Below are 24,379 nucleotides of genomic sequence, written 5' to 3'. Positions count from 1 at the left end.
TTCATTTAAAGAGAGTTTTTAAGTGAGTCCAAGTATAAGCCATTATTGCAGAAATGATTACAAGAGAAATAAAGATAAAGTGCTTCCTACTAGCTAAAACTTAACAAATTAGACTTAGTTCAAGGTAAAATCCTTACCACATGTTCCCAGCAACATGGCTGACCAAATTCTCAGGTCAGGACCTCCCCTCAAAGTCAAAGAGGTGATTCCTTTGTCTTCTTAAGTGAAAGAGTAATAACCTGGGGTGTTTTTGCCCCTCACTTTTATAGTCCAGTCACATTTTGCAATGCGTTTTCCTGAGGGTTACCCCTAGATAAAGTTCATTCCAGCTGAAAGGAAGGAGACATGGAGTCTTGTGGTGAAGGTTCCATGTTGTTGTTTGCTAAAATGCAGATTGCTCTGTTCCTGCCCCACTCTGTTGGCAAAAAATGGGCACTTGACACATAATTGCCAGTCAACTTTGACACCTGGCTAGCATTGTCAGCTTGTCTTTTGTCTTTGAGAAACCGGTTTACCGACTCCCCAGACTTGCCTGATTAACATGTTATAGTCATAATTTCAGTTTATGTTCAGAACTCTTACTATGCATTTTGTCCATACATTACAAAAGAATACTGATGATCCGTTAGTTTTTAAATGATACCTCACAGGGGGTATATTTTGCACAAAGGTTATTGCAACAATGTTTATGGTTTGAATACAGGGGTGCTTTCGTCATACATAGGGATTAGATTTTAGACAGAGAGCATTCACGTGGCCCAACTATCTCTTCCTATCAAATAACCATTACATGCCTACATCAATGCAGTGGTTTGAATGGAGAAAAGTGCATTTCATAAAAGTGCACTCAAAAGTCTTTGGTTTTGTCTTTAGGGTGAAGCAAACCGAATTGTTTGACAGGTGGAAGAGCCTACAGATGTGCAAATGGGAGATGAATGTGACAGAAGCCAACCTATTCAAGTAAGAAGGGTTTCTGTTAATGAGACTATAGCTACCAGTAACTAACAGGGGTGAGTTTCAAGGTAATCGATTATAAAGGAGTGATGTCGTCACATATCAATGGTTGTTAAAGAGCAAGTAAAACACCAAGAGGCTGTTACTTTTCCCCATTCATTGTGATCGGGGAGACCAATGCATTTAAATAGGTTTTGGTTATTGTTAATTTTAAAAAAGTCAGGTAGCAGGAAGGGCTGAGGGCAGAAGAATGCTATAGATGCACCTAAGACTCACACCCCCCCCCCCCCAGGGTGACCAGATGTCCTGATTTTATAGGGACAGTCCTGATATTTGGGGCTTTTTCTTATATAGATGCCTATTACCCCCCAACCCCATGCTGATTTTTCACACTTGCTACCTGGTCACCCTACCTGTGGAGGAGGGGGAATCTGTGCTGAGGGTCCCCCCAGCATGTTCAGGGAGAAGAGAGATGGGGGCACAATCTGGGCCCGGGAGAGATTATGGAAGATCACAGGGAGTCAATGACCAACCATAGAACAGAACACTGGAGTCCTGTGCTCCAGTCCTAAACCAAGAGTTCATCGTGATGCTCCTTGCGTCCAGCGTGCTGACCAAATTCTCAGCTGGTGTAAATGATTTCAGCTACACTGTCTTCAGCAGTAACACTGCTTTACACCAGCCATGAATCTTCAGAATCATCAGAATGAAAATCTTGATAGCTTGTTCTGTACTCCACTGATTATCTTTCCTAATTAGCCTTCTCAATTGCCATTCTCTGGCCTCCTCAGCTGCTGTTCTGGTATCCAGAGACCGCTGCCATTTGTCCCTAGAACACTCTATCTTATCTTATATCCTTGCTGAAGTTCATCTACAATGATTTCAGAACCCAGCTTTGGAATTCTGTACTGTAGGGCCAATATCTGAATGAAGCCACAGCATTGTTTTAGCTTTGTGCACATATATTTATCACTGCAGATGCACAGGCATCAGAGGCATGGGCATTGGCTCAGAAACAAACGTGCTCTGGAATAAGAGTGGGAGTAATTCAAGGATTTCTGTTGCAAAGACAAAAGTAGAAAAGGCATTGCTTCCATTTTGGCACACACAGCACTCACGCCTCTGTATATTTAAGTTTAATATGAAATCTATGGTGAGAGTAGCACATTAACCATAACATCATTGGGACAGCAATTTCTATCTGTTTCAATACTCATTGTAACTCTCAGCTTTAATCCATTGATTTAAGCTATTGGTTCATGTAAACTTCTTCACCTATAGTTCATTTGACAGGTCAACGTTGTCAAGATGTTGCAATGCCCCTGCCTTTCTGTTCACCACACAGAAAAATACTCCCCTGGGAACTAAATTGAAATATGAAGTGGATACAAGTGGAATCTTCCATATCAATCAAGAAATCTTCAGAATGTTTCCAAAGGTCTGTTACATGTCTGCGTCCATTTGCTAAAACCTCACACTGTAGCTGCTGCATTAAACAAAGTCTTATATAGTAATCAAGCTTTAACCAACATTTTGAAATTTTTGCAAACATCCTTGCTCATGTTACCAGCATCTTCATTTTTCATATGATATTCCATTTGTTTTTTCCTCTATCTAGGTGCCATCTACTCCAGCTGGCATGCAATGTGTATACTTTTGACTGCAGAATTTACTGACCACATGTTGACTGGCAAGTGAAATGGCTTTAGAAATCAGCATATAATGAAACTCAGTGACCAGAACTCAACAAGGACATGTCTGCATATTTTAAAAACACTATTTGTCTGGGTCTGATTCTTATTCTTCTTTGAAAATCTGAGAACTCAGTGATTTTTACCTTTTTTTCCATTTGCAGATTGTGAACATGTTGCAGAATTCTCAAATGTATTTATTAGAATTTATACACAAATTTCTTCAACAAATAATCCTTGACCTGAAGAACATTACAACCCAATATACAATTCTCAGTGCACACTGAAATTTAAGAGCAGAAACTAATTTATGTGACTATGAATTTTGTAACAAACCCACACATCTCGAATTTTAAGATGTATGTTTGTGGAAATATCTGAAACTCATCTCTTTGCAGAGGACCAGCACAATATTGATTTTAAGAACGTATATGGCTGCCATTATCATAGTATCCAAGCACCACACTAGCTTTAACACATTTATCTTCACGACACCTCTGTGAAGTAAAGCAGTGCCATTATCCCCATTTTACAGATGGGATCTGAGGCTCAGAGAGCCAGCCCTAAGGCCCAATTCTGGGTGCTAGGTATGTAAATACCTTTGAGGATCTGGGCCTAAGTGACTTGCCTGAGATCTTATAGGAAGTCTGTGGTGGGTGGAGCAAAGAATTGAATCCAGGTCTCCCAAGTCCCAGATCCAGGCTACTCCCCCACAGCCACCAGACCACTTTTACTCTCCAATGCTCATTCCCTCCCCAGGTTATAAGAACATAAGAATAGCCACACTGGGTCAGAGCAGCAGCCCATCTAGTGCAGTATCCTGTCTAGTCAACTATCCTGAGTAATTTTGTATTGTCTGCATGCTTTGCCACCTCACTGTTTACTCCCTTTTCCAGATCATTTATTAATATGTTGAACGGCACAACAGGTCCCAATACAGATTTTTGGGGGACCCTGCTATTTACCTCTCTCCACTGTGAAACCTCACCATTTATTCCTACCTTGTGTTTCCTATCTTTTAACCAGTTACTGATGCATGAGAGGACCTTCCCTCTTATCCCATGACTGCTTACTTTGCTTAAGAGTCTTTGGTGTGGGACCCCGTCAAAGGCTTTCTGAAAGTCCAAGTACCAACTGAACCACCCTTGTCCATGTACTTGTTGACTCCCTCAGAGAATTCTAATGGATTGGTGAGGAGTTTACAAAAGCCATGTTGACTCTTCTCCAACATATTGTGTTCATCTTTGTGTCTAATAGTTCTATTCTTTACAATAGTTTCAACCAATTTGCCTGGTACTGAAGTTAGGCTTATTGGCTTATAATTGCCATGATTGCCTCTGGAGCCTTTTTTAAAAATTGATGTTACATCAGCTATCCTCCAATCATCTGGTACAGAGGCTTAAGCAATAGGTTACATACCACAATTAGTAGTTCTGCAATTTCATATTTGAGTTCCTTCAGAACTCTTGGGTGAATATCATCTCGTCCTGGTGACTTACTTGTCACCAGGTTTGTTTCAAAATCTCTTCTATTGACACCTCAATCTTGGACAGTTCCTCAGATTTGTCACCTAAAAAACATGGCTCAGGTGTTGGGCTCTCCATCACATCCTCTGCAGTGAAGACCGATGCAAAGAATTCCTTTAGCTTCTCTGCAACGGCCCTGTCTTTCTTGAGTGCTCCTTTTGCACTTTGATTGTCCAATGGCCCCGCTGGTTGTTTGGCAGGATTCCTGCTTCTGACATATTTTTAAAAAACATTGCTATTTGTGTTTGTGTCTTTGGCTACGTGCTCTTCAAACTTTTTTTTTGGCCTGCCTAATTATATTTTTTTGACTTGCCAGAGTTCATGATTCTCTCCCAGCCTCTTTTACTCCATTGTTTAGCCATGGTGGTATTTTTTTGGTCTTCTTACAGTTTTTTTGTTATTTGGGGTATATATTTAGTTTGAGCCTCTATTATGGTGTTTTTAAATAGTTTCCATGCAGCTTATAGGCATTTCATTTGTGTGACTATTCCTTTTAATTTCCTTTTAACTAGCTTCCTCATTTTTGTGTAGTTCCACTTTTTGCAGTTAAATGCCACTCTCGTGGGTTTCTTTGATATCTTCCCCCCATAAGGATGTTAAATTTAATTGCATTATGGTCACTTTTCCTGAGCATTTCAGCTATATTCTCCTCTTGTACCAGATCCTGTGCACCACTTAAAACTAAATAAAGAATTCCCTCCCCCTGTGTGGATTTCAGGACTAGCAGCTCCATAGAATCAGTCATTAATGGTGTCTAGAAATTTTATCTCCGCATCTTGTCCTGAGGTGACATGTACCCAGTCAGTATGGGGATAGTTGAAATCCCCCATTATTACTGGGTTTTGTGTTTTTACAGCATCTCTAATCTCCCTGAGCATTTCACAATCAGTGTCACCATCCTGGACAGGTGGTCAGTAGTATATTCCTGTTGCTATACTCTTATTATTCAAGCATGGAATTTCTATCCATAGAAATTCTATGGTACAGTTTGATTCATTTAAGATTTTTACTATATTTGACTCTATGCTTTCTTTCACATATAGTGCCCCTCCCCCATCAGCACGACCTACTCTCATTCCTATGTATTTTGTACCCTGTATTACCATGTCCTCACTGTATTTTCCACTGAATGCATCTGATGAAGTGAGCTGTAGCTCACGAAAGCTTATGCTCAAATAAATTGGTTAGTCTCTAAGGTGCCACAAGTACTCCTTTTCCTCATGTCCCATTGGTTATCATCGTTCCACCAAGTATCTGTTATGCCCATTATATCAATATCTTCATTTAATACCAGATACTCAAGTTTACCGATCTTAGTATTTAGACTTCTTGCATTTGTATACAAGCATTTATAAAATTTGTCAGTATTTAGTTGTCTGCCTTCATGTGATGTAATTGAATGGGATTCTTCTTTGTTTGACTGTTTCTCTTCAGTTCCTGCCCTTTCTTTATCAACTTCTGTTCTCTCTTCTTTGATGGGATGTTGAGTATCCCCTTCAGTAAATCCTTCCCAAGGGATGTCTTTGTCCAAACCATGTGCTCCTCTGCTCCTGTTGGCTTTTCCGAGAACCTTAGTTAAAAAGTCTTCTATGACCTTTTTATTTTACATGCCTGAAATCTGGTTCTGTTTAAACGCTGTTTAAGTTCCAGGTATGCCCTCAGAACACTGTTTACATGAGACTTACGTCATGCGTAAGTGTGGTGCGAGCCCTCTGCATAAGGAAGGATTGACTTTTACCCAGTATGCCTCCATTTTAGCAAAGCACTTAAACACATGCTTAAAATTAGGCACATGAGTAATTCAATCCCTGTTGCTCCGAGCATGTAAAAACATGCTTAATTTTAAACACATGCTTAAATCCATTAAAATCAAGAGGATGAAGGCATATGCTTAAATTTAAGCATGTGTTTAAGTGCTCTGCTGAATCAGGGCCTATGTTGGTTTGTTGCATTAGTAATCCAATCAGGGACCAGCAATAATACCACATGATTTATGTAACTAACCAGCACAGTACAAATTGTGAATTGCACATTTTACAATCTTAGGGACAATTTGTGGTCAGCTTTCAGTGAATATTGAGCTGAAAAATTTCTGTTTATTTTAAGAGTAATTAGTGGGGCTTGTAGGTGTGCGGAAAGTGAAAACAGTCAAATCAAATTTACTTTTGAATTTGGATAAATGTTAGCCAAAACCCTGTCCCACTATTTACTCATTTCTAGGACATTCCATTGTATAAGAGTAACAAGATAGCCCAGCAGCACATGTCTATGGGGTTGTTGTTGCTTTTCTGAGATGGACAGTTGTATGTCCTTCAGTCTCATGCCCCATGAGCAACATGTGAAGTGCACTGTAAATAATCACCTAGAAACTCATTTCACATCACTACTCTATCTGGATGTGTATTTCATCATGAAATTACTTATAAAATATGTATGTGCCAATAGGAGCATTCTCATGCTTATATAAGCACGTCTCTACCATATTCATAGGGTGTCAGCTCTCCTGAGCTTTGCCTCACACTTCTCAGACCCTAAGGGCCTAATTCTTCCCTTGGATATGTGATTATAACTCTCATTAACTTCAGTGGCTGCTCCATACATTCATCTGAGAGCAGAATTTTGTCCTTTAGGATATAGAAGAGATGCTTGATGCTTAGACACTAGCCCTGCAAAGGCTTATGCATGTGCATATCTTTATGCATTGCGAGTAGTTGTGTTGACTCCACTGGGATGACTCATAGGCCCATATTCTCAAAGGTACTTAGGCTCCTTGCTTCCATTGATTTCAATGGGCCGTGGTGTTTAAGCTGAAGCAGATGCATAAGTCTTTGGAGGATCGGGGCCTTAAATTGTAAGCCATCTTTGTGTTATGACAGTAGAGGTCTTAGCACAATGGGGCCCAATCCCTGATTAGGGCTTCTGGGCACTGCCTCAGTACAAGTACAGTAGAACCTCGGGAATGGAGGTTGTTTGTCACTCTGAACTGGTCGTAACTCTGAACAAAACATTATCATTGTTCTTTCAAAAGTTTACAGCTGAACATTGACTTAATACAGCTTTGAATCTTTACTATGCAGAAGAAAAATGCTGCTTTTAACCATCTTAATTTATATGACACAAGCACAGAAACAGTTTCCTTCCCCAAATCTTTTTTTTAAACTTTCCCTTCTTTTTTAGAAGTTTTAGATGTTTAACACAGTACTGTACTGTATTTGCTTTTTTTTTTTTTTTTGTTGGGTCCCTGCTGCTGCCTGATTGTGCACTTCCAGTTCCAAATGAGGTGTGCGGTTGACTGGTCAGTTTGTTACTCTGGTGTTTGTAACCCTGAGGTTCTTCTGTAGTAAATAATAATTACAATGCTGTTATTACAGCAAGAGATATCCAGAATCCAGGTTCGGTTCTGATTAGCATCCCAAACATTCTCCCTTTCTCTGAACTATGCAGACCTCTTGAATCTTCTAAACTATACCAGGTGTTTCCTGGGATCAGATTTTCTGGCATTTAAAATCAGGACAGAAATATCGTAAGAGCAGTGTTTTTTAGGCAATTTATAATATAATGCCTGTGATAGATTGAATCTATGGTTTTGGTCCCCATCTGGAAACTAGAAGTGAAAGAACATCTCTTACATTATGGAAACTTACACATTCAGTTCTAGATATTGCCTAAAGGTTCAGGTGTTCTTACATTTTTTTTTCTTTCTCTGAACCAGTTTCCCACAGCATCTCTAACTACAATGAGAGTGGTCATGTCAGTTCATATAAACATGTATCCTGGGATTATTGGACCCCAGGGAGGGACCAATGGTCATTGCCTATTATTATTCCATCCATCTGATTTTCATTCAAGATACAGCTGAAGAAAAGGGAACTGCTGCCACATGCATGTCTCAGGAAAGTAACTGGTTTATTCTCGTTTTGCTGTAGGATATGCCGTACTATCGCTCCCAATTTAAGAAATGTGCTGTGGTTGGGAATGGAGGGATTCTCAAGAACAGCAGATGTGGACGGGAGATTGACAGTGCAGATTTCGTATTTCGGTAATCATCCTACAGTACAATTGTTTTAGCATTGTATAGTATTAAATAAAAGATCACACATCTATTCTTTCTTACGTTGGAATATAGGAATTGTGAAAATGGAACAAATGATCCAGCTAATGAATTATCCTGTTTCTGGCAATGGTTTAGAAGAAAAACCCACCGAATAGACAATTATGAAGTTACATGTCTGTGGGGGTAATTTCTTCCTAACTCCATGCAGTTAGTTGCTGGTTTATGTCCTGAAGGCGGATATCCCTATACATTTTCATCCTCCTTATTGTAACTCAGGAGGTTATTTTTATTATTCATATCAATGTCTTTAGTATTGTAGCTGTGTTGGTCTCAGGATGACAAAATGGGTGAGATGATGTGTTTTATTGGACCAGCTTCTGCTGTGGGAAGAGCCAGAGACAGGCTTCCGAGCTACACGGAGCTCTTTTGAGAGCTGTCTCTGTCTCTTCCCCCAGCAGAAGTTAGTCCAGTAGAAGATTTTATCTCACTCACCTTGTCTCTCACCGATCAATGTCTTTGAATCCTATTAAACTCTTTGTCTGTGTTACATTTTGAGTCAGTGATTTCCACAGATTATTTATTGTGTTGCATAAAAATATTTCTTTTTACATTTTTGCCTTTATTGGACCAGATTCTGATCTTAGTTACATTAAAGTCAGTGAATTACCCTGATTTACACTGGTGAAAATGAGATCAGCTTCTGGCTGATTAACTTTTAATTTCATTGGGTGTCAAGGGATAATTAGGAAAACCCTATGAGTCTTCTTTTCACGCTTCATTACTATATACACCTCTGTCATGTCATCTTTTGTATCCTTACTAAACTAAACAGTTGTGATCTTTTTAATCCATTCCTCTGTGCCTCTAGTAATTTTGTTTGGCTTTTCAGGCTAGTTTCTATTTTTGCTATATCCTTCTGGAGACAGGGTAACCAAAACTGAATTTATATAGAGTCCCACCTATTTGTATTGATCAACGCTGTTCCTGTCACTTTGATTGAAATAAGCAGCTGATCTTGTTATGAATTTAGATTGCCAACCATGAGTAGGTGAATGACAGCATGTACAGCAGAAGTCATAACATTAGTGTCTGCATAATACAACTTTTAGTTGTAATAATCTTTTTTGGACTCTTTTTTTTTTCTGTGATCTCATTCAGAATGTTGACATTTCTGTTACACCATGACTTTCCATAGCCTGTAATTGACCTGTACCTGCCCAGAGAGATGGAAGTGGATCAAGATAAAAAGTGGAAGTTGTGTTTATATTGATACTAATGATTAGGTTCCTGAGAGTTTGATCAAATGAAAAAAAAAAGAGCACATCAAAAAATGACTGAATTTCAGTGGAAACAATTGTAATATTAAGGATTCTCATGCAAAGAAAGTGGTGTGATGTCTAGAAGGAAGATAGGCTGTGATTAAGAACTGCACATGCTCAAATCCAGAAGTCTGTTCAGAACAGAATTTCACATGTGCTTAACTTTAAGCACATATTTAAGTTCTGTTGATGTCAACTTTGAAGTAAAGCATGTGCTTAAGTGCAGCCCCAAAGAGGCAGGTTTTCCTGAACTGATGCCATATTGCTTCACTGTGGGATGATAATCATCTCATTTTGCCATAAAAACTGCTCAAAAATACATAGCAGGACATCCAAAGAACTCTGCTGCAGTCAGTGGTAATGATGTTGATGCCCATTTTAACAGTGACAGGGAAGTTTATGTTTAGAAGGATTTTGAAACTTTTTTTCCCCTCTAGAAAACAAATATAGACAACAGTGGGTTTTATTTTAGATTATATATGGAATTTCCATTTATCACCAGTTGCTGTTGCCTATCTCCACCTACTGACCAAATAGGAAAACTACATGGAAACACATCAAACACATTTGGAGTAGATCCCTGGCAGGTTCTTGCACAAAATGTTATGATTTTATGATTCTTGCACAAAAAATATGGTTCGTTTAAGCTGATTTCATTATTTGTATAAGATGTTTTCTAATTCAACAAATAGAATTTGCCCTAATGTATTTCTGTATTGCACTGATACTTGCTACTAGTTGGGTAATTAAGAAAATTAAAAATTGAGGCTGAATATTTGGGGAATCTTCCTAAAAGTGAGTTCTAATAGGCTATGGAATAAGCTGCCAAGGGAATTAGTAGAACCCAACTTACTAGAGAAATTTTAAACTAGACTGGACAAACTAGCAGAAGAAATATCGTAGGGAACAATCCTACCATGGCTGAAGGATAGACAATGATTTCAGTCTCCGAAATGATATGGACACTAGTGCAAATATATGAACGATTGTCTTCGAATACATTCCCTCCAAAGGGTCATCACTGTCATCTTGTTAAACAACTTCAGATCTTATTGAAACGACATAAAACTTCTAATTGCAGAATCCTCAATATTAGAAGATTGTGCCCTGATAGGGAGGACTTGGAAGAGCTGAGGTCAGTTCCCTGCTCCTCCCAGTCTTCCTGTGTGATCTTGAGCAAGGCTCTTAGGGCCAGATTTGTAAAGGTACTTTCGTGCCTAATGAGGTAGATAGAGCCCTGGTGAGGTTTTCAAAAGCACCTAGCTGCCTCTTTACATGCCTTAATACTGTAAAAAAAAAATCTACCTCTTAGGGTATGTCTGCACTACAATGTAAGCCCAGGGTTAGTGGGCCTTAAGTCAGCTGACCCTGGGTTAGAGAACCAAGGGCTTGAGCATCTACACTGATGGTTACCAGTACATTAAGAATTTTCTAACACAGGCTTGAACCTGGGGCTCTGGCATCCACGCTGCAGCAACCAGACCTTAGTTAAACCAACCAAATCCCAGACTCCCTACATACCCCCAACAAGCATCATACTCCAAAATACCTCCCACAAGCATCAAGTAATCTTTAATTAAAAATTCTGTCATGTGATGAAATCTCCAAAGTTGGCAACCCTACCAGAGGAGCCCCAAGGCACCCCACTCCCGCCCGCACTGCCGGAGGAGCTCTGGCCCACCTGCCTCAGTGCTGCCCTTGGCCACTGGCCCATCCCGTCCCCCTGGGTCAACTAAGCTCCAAGCCACCAGCGGGAGCTGAGCCCCTGCCAGCTTCAGGGGTGGGGGGAGGGAGGGCAGGGCCTCGGAGCGGAACATGTGAGGGCCATGGTCTGGGTTAGGGGAGGCTTAGCCTGCCCTTGCCTTTGATATCCACCACCCATAATTCTGGGGCCACTAGGGTGCCATTCCAGCTGACCAGGTCATCATGCACAACGGTTGGCTCCATTCTGGGTTCAGCACCCAGCACCTGGCCAAACTCCTCATAAAACAGGCATGATTTTGACAAGTTCCCCAAGGTGCAGTTCTGGTACCTGGTTTTCCGGTACTCACTCTTGAGCCACTTAACCCACTCCCTGCACTAGTCACTGGTTTGATATATTTGCAAAGCTGCCAGCTTCTTCACTATTTGCTACTGTGTGTGGTCATTCCTGGTCCTCTTACTGAAGTCCACAGTTCTGCTGGCCTTGCACCAGAGAGTATCCAAAACCAGGCTGTGCTCCTGTGACCATGAAGCAGTGCGCTTTGCAAAAAGGCTTGTTCTTTTCTATCTCCATTGCAAACAAGGAAGGCTCTCTGATGGTGTGTAGGCAGCTCAGTGATCAGAAGACAATGGATGGGTTAACACTGACTTACTAAGCTGCTGACGTACACCGAGGGTGATTACTGCTGTTTTCTATAGAGTAGGTTGAAGATTCTAGATAGAGAAGACAAAGGAAGATAGCAAGGACAAAGGAAATTGGTCTATGGGATTGTGGGATAATTTTTGGAGGACTCCCAGGACCTGAGTCAAGTGGGGCAGCATATACTCTGCAAAGCAATAGGGCTTGAACCCTGGGTCAAGGTCCTGGTACCCTGTGTCTGAGCCCTGGGTTAGCATGATTTGTGTGTGGACGGATGTGGGGTTAGGCTTGAGCCTGAGTCTGAGCCTGGGCTCACATTCCAGTGGTAGTGCCTCAGTTTCTCATCTGTACAATAGGGAGAACAGCACTGCCCTACCCCAGGGGGTGCAGTGAGCATTAATACAAATAAGATTTTGAGTTGCTCCAATAGTGTGGTAACAGAAGGCATATAAGTGTGTAAATGCCAGTGTTACCTAATTTATGTTTTAGCTTTTTGGTAAAGCGTTTTAAGTATCCACAATATAGAGGGGGATATTTGAGGAACCCTTGGGGTTTAGAGATTAGTTTTCTTGGAGTCTCATCCAGATATTTCTGGCCATAAATATAATGAGAATCAAAGCCAATGAACTGATAAGAGGGAAATGTTACTAACAAGCAATGGACATTTCTACAGGGTGCATGTGTGTGTTAACACTCGCATGAGCAGGGAGGAGTAAATATTTTTCTTCTTACAGCCACTGACATTAACAATTTGTGACCTGTAGTGTGCAGTTTAAGCATCAACTCATTTTAGAATCAGAGAATTGTAGGGCTGGGAGGGACCTCAAGAAGTCATTTAGTCCACGCCCCCATGCTGAGGCAGGAGCAAGTATACCACGGTCCATCAGATTATGTATACCATGATCAGATTTTTAATTCACAGGCTATTTCTAATTTTGCTGTTTATAACAAATGTTTAAACACAGTTCCATATTCTCATCCTGAACAGCTGCAAGGCATTCTTGAACTTGCTTTTTACTTCTTTCCTTTAGATGCAATTTACCTCCTGTATCTGAGAAATATATAGTGGACGTTGGAGTAAAGACAGACGTCGTGACAGTCAATCCCAGCATTATTACTGAAAGGTCAATTCTTTTATTTTTTTTAACCCCTTTAGACTTTTCTCCTGTCTTCGCAAAACAGACAAGCAAAAGTGTCACAGAAAATGTGGCTGCAGACAAGACTTAAAGGATCGATCGTGTAATATGCTGAGCATTCTGGCCCCAATCCACCGAAGCACATAAGCACATGCTTAAGTCCCACTGAAATCAGCAGCATGTGCTTAAAGTTAAGCAGGGCCTTATGTGTTCCCAGTGAGTCAATGGCACCACTCACACGCATAATGTTAATTGCATGCTTACGTGCTTGCAGGACTGGGGCCTTAGGGCTACATCTTGCTTGCCTCACTCAAGAAGTCCATACAGTGTGTCTCCTTGCATGAGTAATGTGACTGGGGTTTGGCCCCAACAAATACAAGCTTCTTTCAAACATTACATTTTAGATGTTTCTCTAAAATTTCTGCTCTGAGGTGATATTAATTCTTGTATAATCACTGACACTGATATGTGTTAATACATATCGAATACCATTGGTAAAAACATTTCAAAATTTAAAGTTTTCTACCTAAATTTTGATGGAAAATATAAGGGATGAAATTTTTGTGGACATTTTTTCTCATTTTTTGACCACTAGTCAAAGAATTTATTGGCCTGGAAAGGAAAAATATATCCATGATTTTTTCTCTTCCCCCTCCGTTTTTTGTTACCAAAACTTCTTAATGACATATTTCCTGCCATCTACAGAGCTAAGTACATTTTTGTTTGTCACTGAAACATCATTTCAGAAGAAATTTTGCAAACAGCACTATTTATTAAGATCAGGGGGGTTTCATTGTGCCAGGGAATCTTTATTGAAAGGTTCTTGTTGGTTAGTTTAAGTCATACTGGAACTTCACAGCCTGATCATCGCTTGTACCCTTTGATCTTTAGATTCCATAAGCTGCAGAAATGGAGGAAACCTTTCTATGATGTGCTACAGGTTTATGAAAATGCCTCAGTGCTGCTGCCTGCTTTCTACAACACCCGCAACACAGATGTCTCTATCCGGGTCAAATACGTCCTGGACGATTTTCAATCTCAGCAAGCTGTCTACTATTTCCACCCTCAGTATCTCATCAACGTCTCGCGCTACTGGCTTGCTCAAGGGGTGCGTGCCAAGCGGATTAGCACGGGATTGATTCTGGTGACTGCTGCCCTGGAGCTGTGTGAAGAGGTCCACCTTTTTGGCTTTTGGGCTTTCCCCATGAACCCCTCAGGGATTTTTATAACTCACCATTACTACGACAATGTCAAACCTCGCCCTGGCTTCCATGCAATGCCCTCAGAAATCTTCAACTTCCTCCACATGCACAGCAAGGGGATCCTGCGGGTTCATACCGGGACTTGCAGCTGCTGTTGATGATGATGATGATTTTTCCTCTGATGTAAACGTGCAACAGGAACTCAGTTTAGTGCAGAAGAGTTTTATTACATCCTGAGATTATGCAATAATTATTCGATATCGATTTCTCAAAGCATTGCGTCCAATAGAAGCTGAGATTCCAGCATCCTTCCTGCTAGTTGGGGTAGGGTTATGTGATTTGGGTGAAGTGAAACTCGTCCATCATAGGATATGCACTGCCCTGAAAATCAGACCAAGAAGCACATTTCCAATAGGTTTTAGAGATATACAGAGCACATTAGTGTAGCTATCATTTCACTTTCAGGAAAAGCACCAAACTGAACCCATTGGGTAAAGCGAATTTTAGCATATACTGCAGAGCATGAGAAAGGTGTTTTGACTCATAGACAACTGGGGACATTGCTGATTTTATTGAAACTGCTGTTCTCTTGCATTAGGGTTTTACAAACAAATTCTTTAAGCATTATTGTAGTTGTAAGGGGAGAGGTATAAGCTGTGGTCTTTATTGTGTAATGATGCATAGCATCGATGAAACATGTCTGTGTAATATCTCATGGTCAGGTTAGCTCATTGGTTAGAAACCAGGCAGGACAGAACAGGTGGTTAAACTGCAATTCCCAGCAAAATGTAACTGCATCAATCTTATCAAATCATAGCTTCCTCTTCTTTGGTTTCCCACATACCTCCTTGTGTCTTACCCGCCTCCCTCCCTTCCCCAAACATGTTTTCTTCCTCAGAGCCTGAAATACTTTCCGTCTAGCTTAAAAAAGCTAATGGTGTGTGTTTGCTCCTGCAGTCACCAGCTCTGGACTTCTGACTGTTTCTTGGCAAAGCAATATATTGGTCCCATAGAATTCTGCCAGGGCATGTGAGTAGTTCTCTTGAAGCCCCTGAGACTATTCTACATGAAGTTTGCAGTACTGATTTTTGGGTTCATACAGCACCAACCATAGGAGACGACAAGGCTCTTCTTGCAGATTATTTTTTTCGGATTATTTTGATGAAGCAACAGAATGATGAGGTACTTCCCCCATTGGGAAAGCTTTCTAGTTACTTAATATTTACAGCAGTTGGTGGAAGGTAAATGCTGTTGGCTGGAGGGCTGGGAGGAGATAGAAATGAAGTTAAACAATGGAGTCACTTCTCATAGTTCGTGTGTGTTTAATTTAAAGTTATACATTCAGAGACCTTAAGTGTATGAATTAGACATTGTCTTCTGTTGGGGACACGGTTGTGAGTGTTACCCCATTTTAGCACTAACCTACACTTAAAAGTTTTACCATCATAACTATGTCAGTGATGTCAGAGGGAATTTTTTGCTCACATAGTTATGCTGGTAAAAGTCCTAGGTAGTTGCAGTTTTATAAAAGGCGCCTTATACTGGTACAGCTTATTTCAGTTCCTGTACGGAAATTTGTCTATGAGTCAAATCTCCTTCCTTTGAAGTTTTTAAGGCCAGGCTTGACTGAAAAACAAAGGTGTGATTAAAGAGAGGTTAAAAGGCATAGTAGAGAGACAACCCTTCCGTTTATTGTTGCCAGTTCTGCTGAGGTCTGATTCTTGATCTGTTGATGTCAATGTTGATGCCAAGTTAGTTTCATACATTGAGTTTCATACGTTCATGGAACTTGTCTAGTTTGGGGGACAGATTAATTTAGTTCCCGGGACTTACTTTAATGGCCTGTAGTAGAGAGCTAATACGGCAGATTCCAGAGTTCTTAATGACTTCAGGATATTCTGATTCCTTATCCCTATTAGGGGTAGGCCAAGGATGTGGAAGTTGGATCCAGACAAGGATTATGTAGCCATCTTTTTCAGAAACCAAATTTGCCAAATCTGACAAACTCTCTCCCTTCACTACCCTATTCCAACACTATTTCCTTCCCTTCTTTCTTCCCTCCCTCTTTCTGACCCTGAGATCTTTCTTCTTCTGTTTGGCTTTAATCCATCAACCTCTCTCCCCCTAGCTATTTATAATATTTCTATGAATTTAGCATCTAACCCTTCGTACCTCCTTTCATTCCAGTCTCCCTTTCTAAAGGCCAATTTGAAGTCAAACACAAACTTATTGATTCTAGTAGTAGCAGGCCTAATTCTCTATCTCCATTGACAACTGCACTCTCCTTCTTATTTTCCAGGCCCACAACCTTGGTGTTATCTTAGACTCTTCTTTCTATGTCTATCCAGTCTCTCACCAAATTGCCTAAATTCGGCTTGCTGAATATCAACAATATCTGCTCTTTCTCCAACCCCACCATTAATAACGTACTTGCTGGTTCTCTCTCACCTTTATTACTGGAACTTGCTCCTATCTGGTCTCCCTGCTTCTCACCTCTCCTTTCCAGTCTTCTTTCTGTTTCCCCATTCTGTCACATCAGTCCTTTCCTTAAGACCCTCCATTGGTCCCGTCTCTTACTGTGTCAAATCAGTCCCCTACACAGCCCTGTGTGATCTCACCCCATTTATATCTCACACCTCTGCTTTCATTTCTCTCCCTCCCTCATCCTCTGCCGATGCACTTCCCAAACTTTTCCCATGGCATCCTACATCTTTATAACGCTCTCACCTTCATGCCCCATTTACCTGAGACACTCTTGCTGTCCTCTCTCTCTTCCTTCAACCTCACCTCTTCAAACAATACACTTTCTCATCTTCCTCACCTGAATTGTTGTCCAGTGTCTTGTCTTATTTAGATTTGAAGTCCTAGGTCAGTAGGTCATCCAGTCCACCCCCTGCTCAAAGCAGGACCAACCCCAACTAAATCATCCCAGCCAGGGCTTTGTCAAGCCTACCTTAAAAACTTCAAAGGAAGGAGATTTGACTCATAGACCTTAATTGGCATGTAAAGAGCTGTGTACCTTTATGGAGCTACAGGAGGATCTGATATAAGGTTTTGCCTAGGGTTTGAGTCCGAATCAGGGGCCTAGGGTTTTTAGTTTACAATGTAGAGATCTCAGAAGCTGTTCTTGCAAGACTTTGACTCTCTCCTTTGAAATTTGGTTTCAGAGCTCCTTCCTATCCCTATGTCTATCAAAATTGCTTCCATTATAAACAAAACATAAAGAAAACAAATCTGAAAGGAAGAAAAGTACAGTTGTTTTAATTAAAAAGTCAGTGTTTACCACAAGTGACCAGGATGATGTTTGGAGATGCTACCATACCTCCCTTTCCTTAGAACAGGAAATACTGTGATATTTAAGATTCTGCAGCCTGTTGACTGTGGAACAACCATCACTGTAATTGATTATAGCATTTCAGAGCTCATAGGGGAAAGCTCACAGGGGAAAATACCGAGTGAAACAGAAGAGATGCCGATGCTTCAGGGTCCTGTAGTTTTGTTGTCATACTGTAGGCATATTACATTTGAGCAAGCATTAATTTGTATTTAACAGACATAAAATACTAAGCACACAATATATGAGCGGATGAATGTCTGAGTGAGTGGAATGTTTTTCCTTGATTTAATATGCAAAAGAGGTCTCCAACTTTGATGTGTTGACTAAACTAATGTATGTATAGGGTCTTGATGGTAAAAGTGTGATATACAGAGCAATTTAGACTACTGGCTATGGCATTTGAGAGGGATTAGGAGGCCTGAGTTCTGTTCCCTTTGCTGAGTGACCTTAGACAAGCCATTTTAACTTCTGGGCCTCAGTTTCTCCACCTGTGAAATAGGGATAATAGTGGTCACCTACTGTTCACAAAATACCCTGAGAGCCTCGGATGAAAAGTATGATATAAGAGTCAATATTTTTGTTAGAATGGCATAATATTTTTCATCCCTAAAATGTTCCACAAACACCAACTAGCTTATCCTCACAACTCCCTGGTGAGGTAGCTAAGTATTAACATCCGCATTTTATGCTTGAGGAAACTGGGGCAGAGGTAAATTAGGTGAATTATCACAAGGTGAGTCATTGTCAAAGTTGAGATTAGAACTGGTGCACAGTGTCTTGCCTAGATCTCTAGACAACATTGCCTTTTGCTATGTGTTAAGCTTTATAATAATAAGAATGATCCTGAATCCCTGACTTAGCTTTGACTGGTTCTGCCTGAATATGGATTGGGTAATGATGTCAGCATTTGCCTCAATATTTCTTTGCTGCTCTTTTTGCTATGGTTACTTTGTTTGCTGAGGAAATTTCTTTGCTTTATTGGTTGACGTGAACAACAGTGACTGAAAGGAGGCTGATGTATTGTTTGTGACAGATACTTATAACAAGGGAAGACTTGGAAAAGCATCTGTAAGTGGGGAGAAAATGGTGCAAATCTGCCTTTTCATTATAAGAAAGTGTGTCAATTTTTAGGACAGGAAAGAGGATAATAGAAAACACAACTACATGGTAACAGGCCTTTCCTTTTCTTTGTTTGCTTTACATAACTGATTGATGTACCTCAACCGGGGTTACACTGTAATAGGTGCAGTTTTACTGTCTTTAGAATTTGCTTATGATTCTATAATTACTCTATTTTTTTAACAATTTAAAAATGTATATGCAAGATACTTACACATCTGCACCAAAGGCCCAGTCCTGCAATGTTTATCCAGATGAAATTCCCATGGAAGTAAATGGGAGTTTTGTTTGTGTAGGCACTGCAGAAACAGTCCCCAAACATGTGTAGGAAGATTTTCATTATAGTGTACATAGCTGTATAGAATTAGATATATACAGTCATACACAAACTATGTAGATCTAGAAAAACCCATTTCATATATGACTAGCCTATGAAATAACATGTATGCTATTTCCTGGAGAGTTTATGTTTACCTGCCTGGTATGTTTTGCAGAGTGTTGCTCAAAAGTTGACTTGTGAAAAGTGAATGCAGGTTTGAAAATGCCCTAAGTAGAAACTTTAGTCCAGTTCTCACCTTGGGCCCCGATTCTGCATTAGGCTCCATAAAGTCAGATGCCTGTGTCCCCACAATGACTTCAGTGGGGCTCTGCACAGTTGCAGGGGTCTAGCTTCATGGAGCAGCTTTCAGGATGGGGGTGTGAGACCACGGAATGCTGATCCATTCTTTCCAGAATGCAAATAAATATAACGGAGGGGTACAACACTCCTCATATGCACAGTGATCATTACCTGTAAAATGTTACTGTAGAATGAGATGCACAGTGGTCAGTGCCAAAGTTTATGGCATAGGCACCCTGCCTGATGCCGCAGATTAATCAAAGGGAGGAAAAGAAGGATTTTAGGGAGAGCTCCACCATCCTTTTTTAATACGATCATTTCTTATCCCGTTCAAGTACTGTTAAGCTTAAGAAAATACCTCCTTGAAATCAGGAAGCTCGTCGAATTGGATGGTATTTTGCTTCCCTTCCCCTTCATTCAAACACTGAATGGTAAATGACTGCCTAGGAAGGAGTACTGTGGAAAGGGATGTGGGGATCATAGTGGATCACAAGCTAAATATGAGTCAACGGTGTAACACTGTTGCAAAAAAAGCAAACATCATTCTGGGATGTATTAGCAGGAGTGTTGTAAGCAAGACATGAGAAGTATTTTTTCCGCTCTGCACTGATTAGGCCTCAACTGGAGTATTGTGTCCAGTTCTGGGTGCCACATTTCAGGAAAGATGTGGTCAAATTGGAGAAAGTCCAGAGAAGAGCAACAAAAATGATTAAAGTTCTAGAAAACATGACCTATGAGGGAAGATTGAAAAAATTCGGTTTGGTTAGTGTGGAGAAAAGAAGACTGAGGGGGGACATGATTACGGTTTTCAAGTTCGTAAAAGGTTGTTACAAGGAGGAGGGAGAAGAATTGCTCTTAACCTCTGAGGATAGGACAAGAAGCAATGGGCTTAAATTGCAGCAAGGACGGTTTAGGTTGGACATTAGGAAAAACTTCCTAACTGTCAGGGTGGTTAAGCACTGGAATAAATTGCCTAGGGAGGTTATGGAATCTCCATCACTGGAGATTTTTAAGAGTAGGTTAGACCAGTGGTTCTCAAAGCCGGTCGCTGCTTGTTCAGGGAAACCCCCTGGCGGACCGGACCAGTTTGTTTACTTGCCGCGTCTGGAGGTTCGGCTGATCGCGGCTCCCACTGGCCACAGTTCGCCACTCTGGGCCAGTGGGGGCTGCAGGAAGGGTGGCCAGCGTGTCCCTTGGCCCGCGCCGCTTCCTGCAGCACCCATTGGCCTGGAGCGGTGAACCGTGGCCAGTGGGAGCCGCGATCGGCCGAACCTCCAGACGCGGCAGGTAAACAAACTGGTCCGGCCTGCCAGGGGCTTTCCCTGAACAAGTGGTGGACCAGCTTTGAGAACCACTGGGTTAGACAAACACCTGTCAGGAATGGTCTAGATCAGGGGTCAGCAACCTATGGCACACATGCCAAAGGCGGCACGCGAGATGATTTTGAGTGGCACTCACACTGCCCGGGTCCCGGCCACTGGTCCCGGGGGCTCTGCTGCCGGCCTGGCGTCCTACCGCTGGCCCCCTGCCACCTGGGGTCCTGTCCACTGGCCCCTGCTCAGCCCGCTGCTGGCCCCAGGTCCCAGCCACCGATCCCGGGCGCTCTGCTTCCATCCTGGCGTCCTGGCCACTGGCCCGGGGCTCTGAAGCCGCCTGGGGCAGTGAGGGGTGCAGACAGGGGCAAGAGAGGGCGCAACTCAGCACCCCCACTTTAAAAATTTAAAAATTGTTCCCGTGCCACCGTACTGGGATATTTTAAAGTCCTGATTTGCTGCTTACATCACTATAACGTCACGTGGAACAGTACATTGTATTTAACGTTGTGCATGCCATCTGTTGCGATTTTTCCCCCCACTGTAAGTTGAGGGGTACATTTGACAAAATGTCAGCTCCTAAGAAAGCAAAGTTAAATGTTCGTTCATTTCACTTCACAGCAACATTTGGTGTCTAAGTCATGGCAAAGTTTTGGTGCACTTTGTAAACTGTTTTGATGCAGTCAAGGCCTTTTTATTAGAAAAAGGACAAAACTACACCAAACTGGGTGATGACAAATGGCTGAGTAAGCTCATGTTTCTAACTGACATCACCACTCATGTAAACAAACTCAACCTCTATCTCCAGGGCTCAGGGCAAACGGTTCTGGATCTTTATGAAACCTGGAAGGCATTTGTTGTAAAACTACCCTTTTATTCTCGGGATATTTGAATTTCGACTTTCTGCTACTTCCAACACGTGAGCTATCTGCATGTTGCACTGTCAGTGTCGATGAGATTGGAATGTACATGCAAGAACTGGAATCAGAATTTCCTGACAGATTTCAAGATTTCCAGCGATTTGGCCCAATGCGTTCTTTTCTAATTAAACCTGAAAAGTTCAATGAAAGCAACTTGGATTTGTCTGTATTTCAGTGGATGGGTGTTGAAGATTTCGAAATGCAGCTCATTCAGTTAAAAAGCTCAGAATTGTGGGCATCAAAGTTTGGAGTGCTGCGGAGTGCACTTAAAGCTACCGAGAGAGATCATGGGGCCTCTATTCTGACCTGCTGGACATCCCTGCCAGCAAAATTTAACTGTTTGAAGAAACTTGCATTTGCAATACTTTCAGCATTTAGATCCACATGCCTCTGTGAATAGGTATTTTCACACATGAAATCTGTCCTCTGTCCTTCTTGGAGCCAGTTAACAGCTGATCACTCAGAAGCCTGTGTGCAGCTTCAATTATCCAAATGTGTGCCAGACATTGGAAAACAGCAAGGAAAAGCAAGGGCAAGGATCACACTAAACTGATAAGATCCGCATTTTAATTTAATTTTAAATGAATCTTTTTAAACATTTTAAAAACCTTATTTACTTTACATACAACAATAGTTTAGTTATATATTATAGAGAGAGACCGTCTAAAAACGTTAAAATGTATTACTGGCACCGCAACCTTAAATTAGAGTGAATAAATGAAGACTTGGCACACCACTTCTGAAAGGTTGCCGACTCCTGGTCTAGATAATACTTAGTCCTGCCATGAGTGCAGGGGACTGGACTAGATGACCTTGCGAGGTGCCTTCCAGTCCTATGATTCTATGAATATCCAGTGTTAACGCAGCTCCTTTTTAAAAGGCCTTCTAAAAAGGGTACATCTGGGTGCTAATAAGTGTCTGTCAATGCTCCTTTAAGGAAACAAGGGGATGGTTTGCTGCTCACATATACACCAGCCAAATGAGGAGCTGACGAGGATCCTGTTCCATTTCTGAATGCTGAGATTTCAGACAGGAAAGGCTGCAGGCCTTTGGCACCAAATCGCTGATCTGCCAAAGCAGGGACTTGTTCAGCTCTTCAGCTTCACTTTTGGAGGTTAAAATTTAATTTCAGGCATATTGCTGAGAACGTGAAAAGTTGAGACAGGGATGGAGTGGGGGGGATAATATTAGGAGTTAATCCCTGGATACTGATATTATCCTCAGGAGACTCAGAGAGAAGCTGTATTAGATGAACCTCAAAACATGATATGAAGTGATAATAGTATGTGGGGAATGCAGGCTCACATAGGGTAGCAATGTATACTATATAGGGAGGGAAGAGGGGATGAGACTGCTCCGTGTTTAGTGACTGGTCCATGAAGAGGTTTATGAATCTGCTACTGCTTCCAGCTAAGGGAGTTAGTCTTTTAGCATAAGTAGTACAGCCTCTTGCTTTTAGCTCTACAGAGCCCATGTTCAACCCCTGGGCTTGGTCCCAGCAGGTTGAGTGGTATTAGGTCAATTACATAGTACAGCACAACTGTGGTGGTTCTCCTGGGGTAGGGAAAAGTCCGGTCACAGGCTGCACAGGGAGACACTAAGGCTATGTCCACACGTGGCCGCGTGCCTCCCAGCCTGGTTCAACAGACTAGGGTTAGTGGGGCTTGTGCTAGCACTCTAAAAATAGCTGTGTAGAAGTAGACAGCAATTTGAAGGGTGGCTCAGGCTGGAGCTATGGCTCTGAAGCCCACCCGCCTCCCTGGGCTTCAGAGCCTGAGCTCCAGCTTGAGCCGCAATGTCTACATTGCTATTCTTAGTGTGGGAGGCTCCCTGCCACAGGCTGTGTAGACATATACCCTAACCGCCCTGTGTGCCACGGAGCAGTGCTTGGAGGGTCTCCAGGACTGTCCCTAGGAGCGGTCTGGTCATGCCAAGTAGGTCTATGACATCCCCCAACCAACTGGCTATCAAAGCCACATGGGGAAGAGTGTAATAGGCAGGAGCCACGACTATGCTGCCGAGGCTGTATTACTGTAGAATTACATTTTGGAGGCTGTAGTAATAGCTACATAGTTGCTGCACAATTCATTCTGGAGGCAGGGTGGCAGGAGTCATTTCCCCACAGCCTCATATAGCTAGCCCCCAGTGAGGCTTGGTGGAAGAAAGGGGTAATTCACCCGAGGTGACTTGATGAAGTAAGAGAGGGCCGCAAAAATCAACATTGTTCCATGAATGTTTTACACTGACTGGATGGTTCATTAAATCAACAGGAACATTGACATGAGAGTGACCAGGCTGGTTAATAATACAAGAGCTATCGCTGACAGAGCCATATTTCAAGCATTAGATTTTTATACCGTAATACGTAATGCACTCATTTCTGCTAGAATGGCTTCTTTGCATAAGGAGGAGCGGGTCCTGAATGAATGGTGCTGGGGCAAGTGACTGGAGGCTTTCCTCCTCCTGTGACCCTTTGAGGCTCTGATATTTGCCGTCAGACCCCTAACTTTACAAAAAAGGGGAGCTGCTCTTCTGAATAGTTTGTAGCTAGATCTGGATGCAGTTTTTTGACTGAAACTTTTTCCGTTAAAAAAAATGCAGATTCAGTGATGCTGAAACCTTTCGTGAATTCATGTCAGTTTCACCAAATTGTTTCGGTCAGAAAACAAGCCTAAAAAAAAAAAATCTGAAAAAACCAAAATATTTCATTCTGACATTTTCAAAACAAAACATGTTGATGTTTTGGTTCAAAACAATGTTTTGTTTCAAAATTTCCTTCAATTTCCTTTAAGAAAAATCCAAAAACATTTAAAAATGATCCAAGCCAAAACATTTGGATTTTGAATCA

The 24,379-nt window shown here is 41.5% G+C and overlaps 1 protein-coding gene across 4 annotated transcripts in view; it reads left to right on the top strand.

Annotated features, from left to right (window-relative positions):
* Positions 1–24,030, top strand: part of ST8SIA5 (ST8 alpha-N-acetyl-neuraminide alpha-2,8-sialyltransferase 5) — a 75,117-nt gene extending 51,087 nt beyond the window's left edge. For 2 of the 4 annotated variants that reach the window (XM_007055171.3, XM_027817530.3), the window contains 5 exons: positions 874–960; positions 2,248–2,392; positions 8,098–8,210; positions 12,917–13,009; positions 13,913–24,030. In XM_007055171.3, the coding sequence (XP_007055233.2) occupies positions 874–960; positions 2,248–2,392; positions 8,098–8,210; positions 12,917–13,009; positions 13,913–14,381 (907 nt within the window). In that variant the 3' untranslated portion in view covers positions 14,382–24,030. Of the gene's footprint in view, positions 1–873; positions 961–2,235; positions 2,393–8,097; positions 8,211–12,916; positions 13,010–13,912 lie in introns of all 4 variants that reach the window. The other 2 variants (XM_043547394.1, XM_043547392.1) reach the window with 1 other exon arrangement.
* The last annotated feature ends 349 nt before the right edge of the window (positions 24,031–24,379 follow it).

Source organism: Chelonia mydas, chromosome 5 (genome assembly GCF_015237465.2).
Source record: "Chelonia mydas isolate rCheMyd1 chromosome 5, rCheMyd1.pri.v2, whole genome shotgun sequence".
Classification (NCBI taxonomy): domain Eukaryota; kingdom Metazoa; phylum Chordata; order Testudines; family Cheloniidae; genus Chelonia; species Chelonia mydas.
Note: the sequence above shows the minus strand (reverse complement) of the source record. Positions and strands in the feature narration are given on the sequence as shown.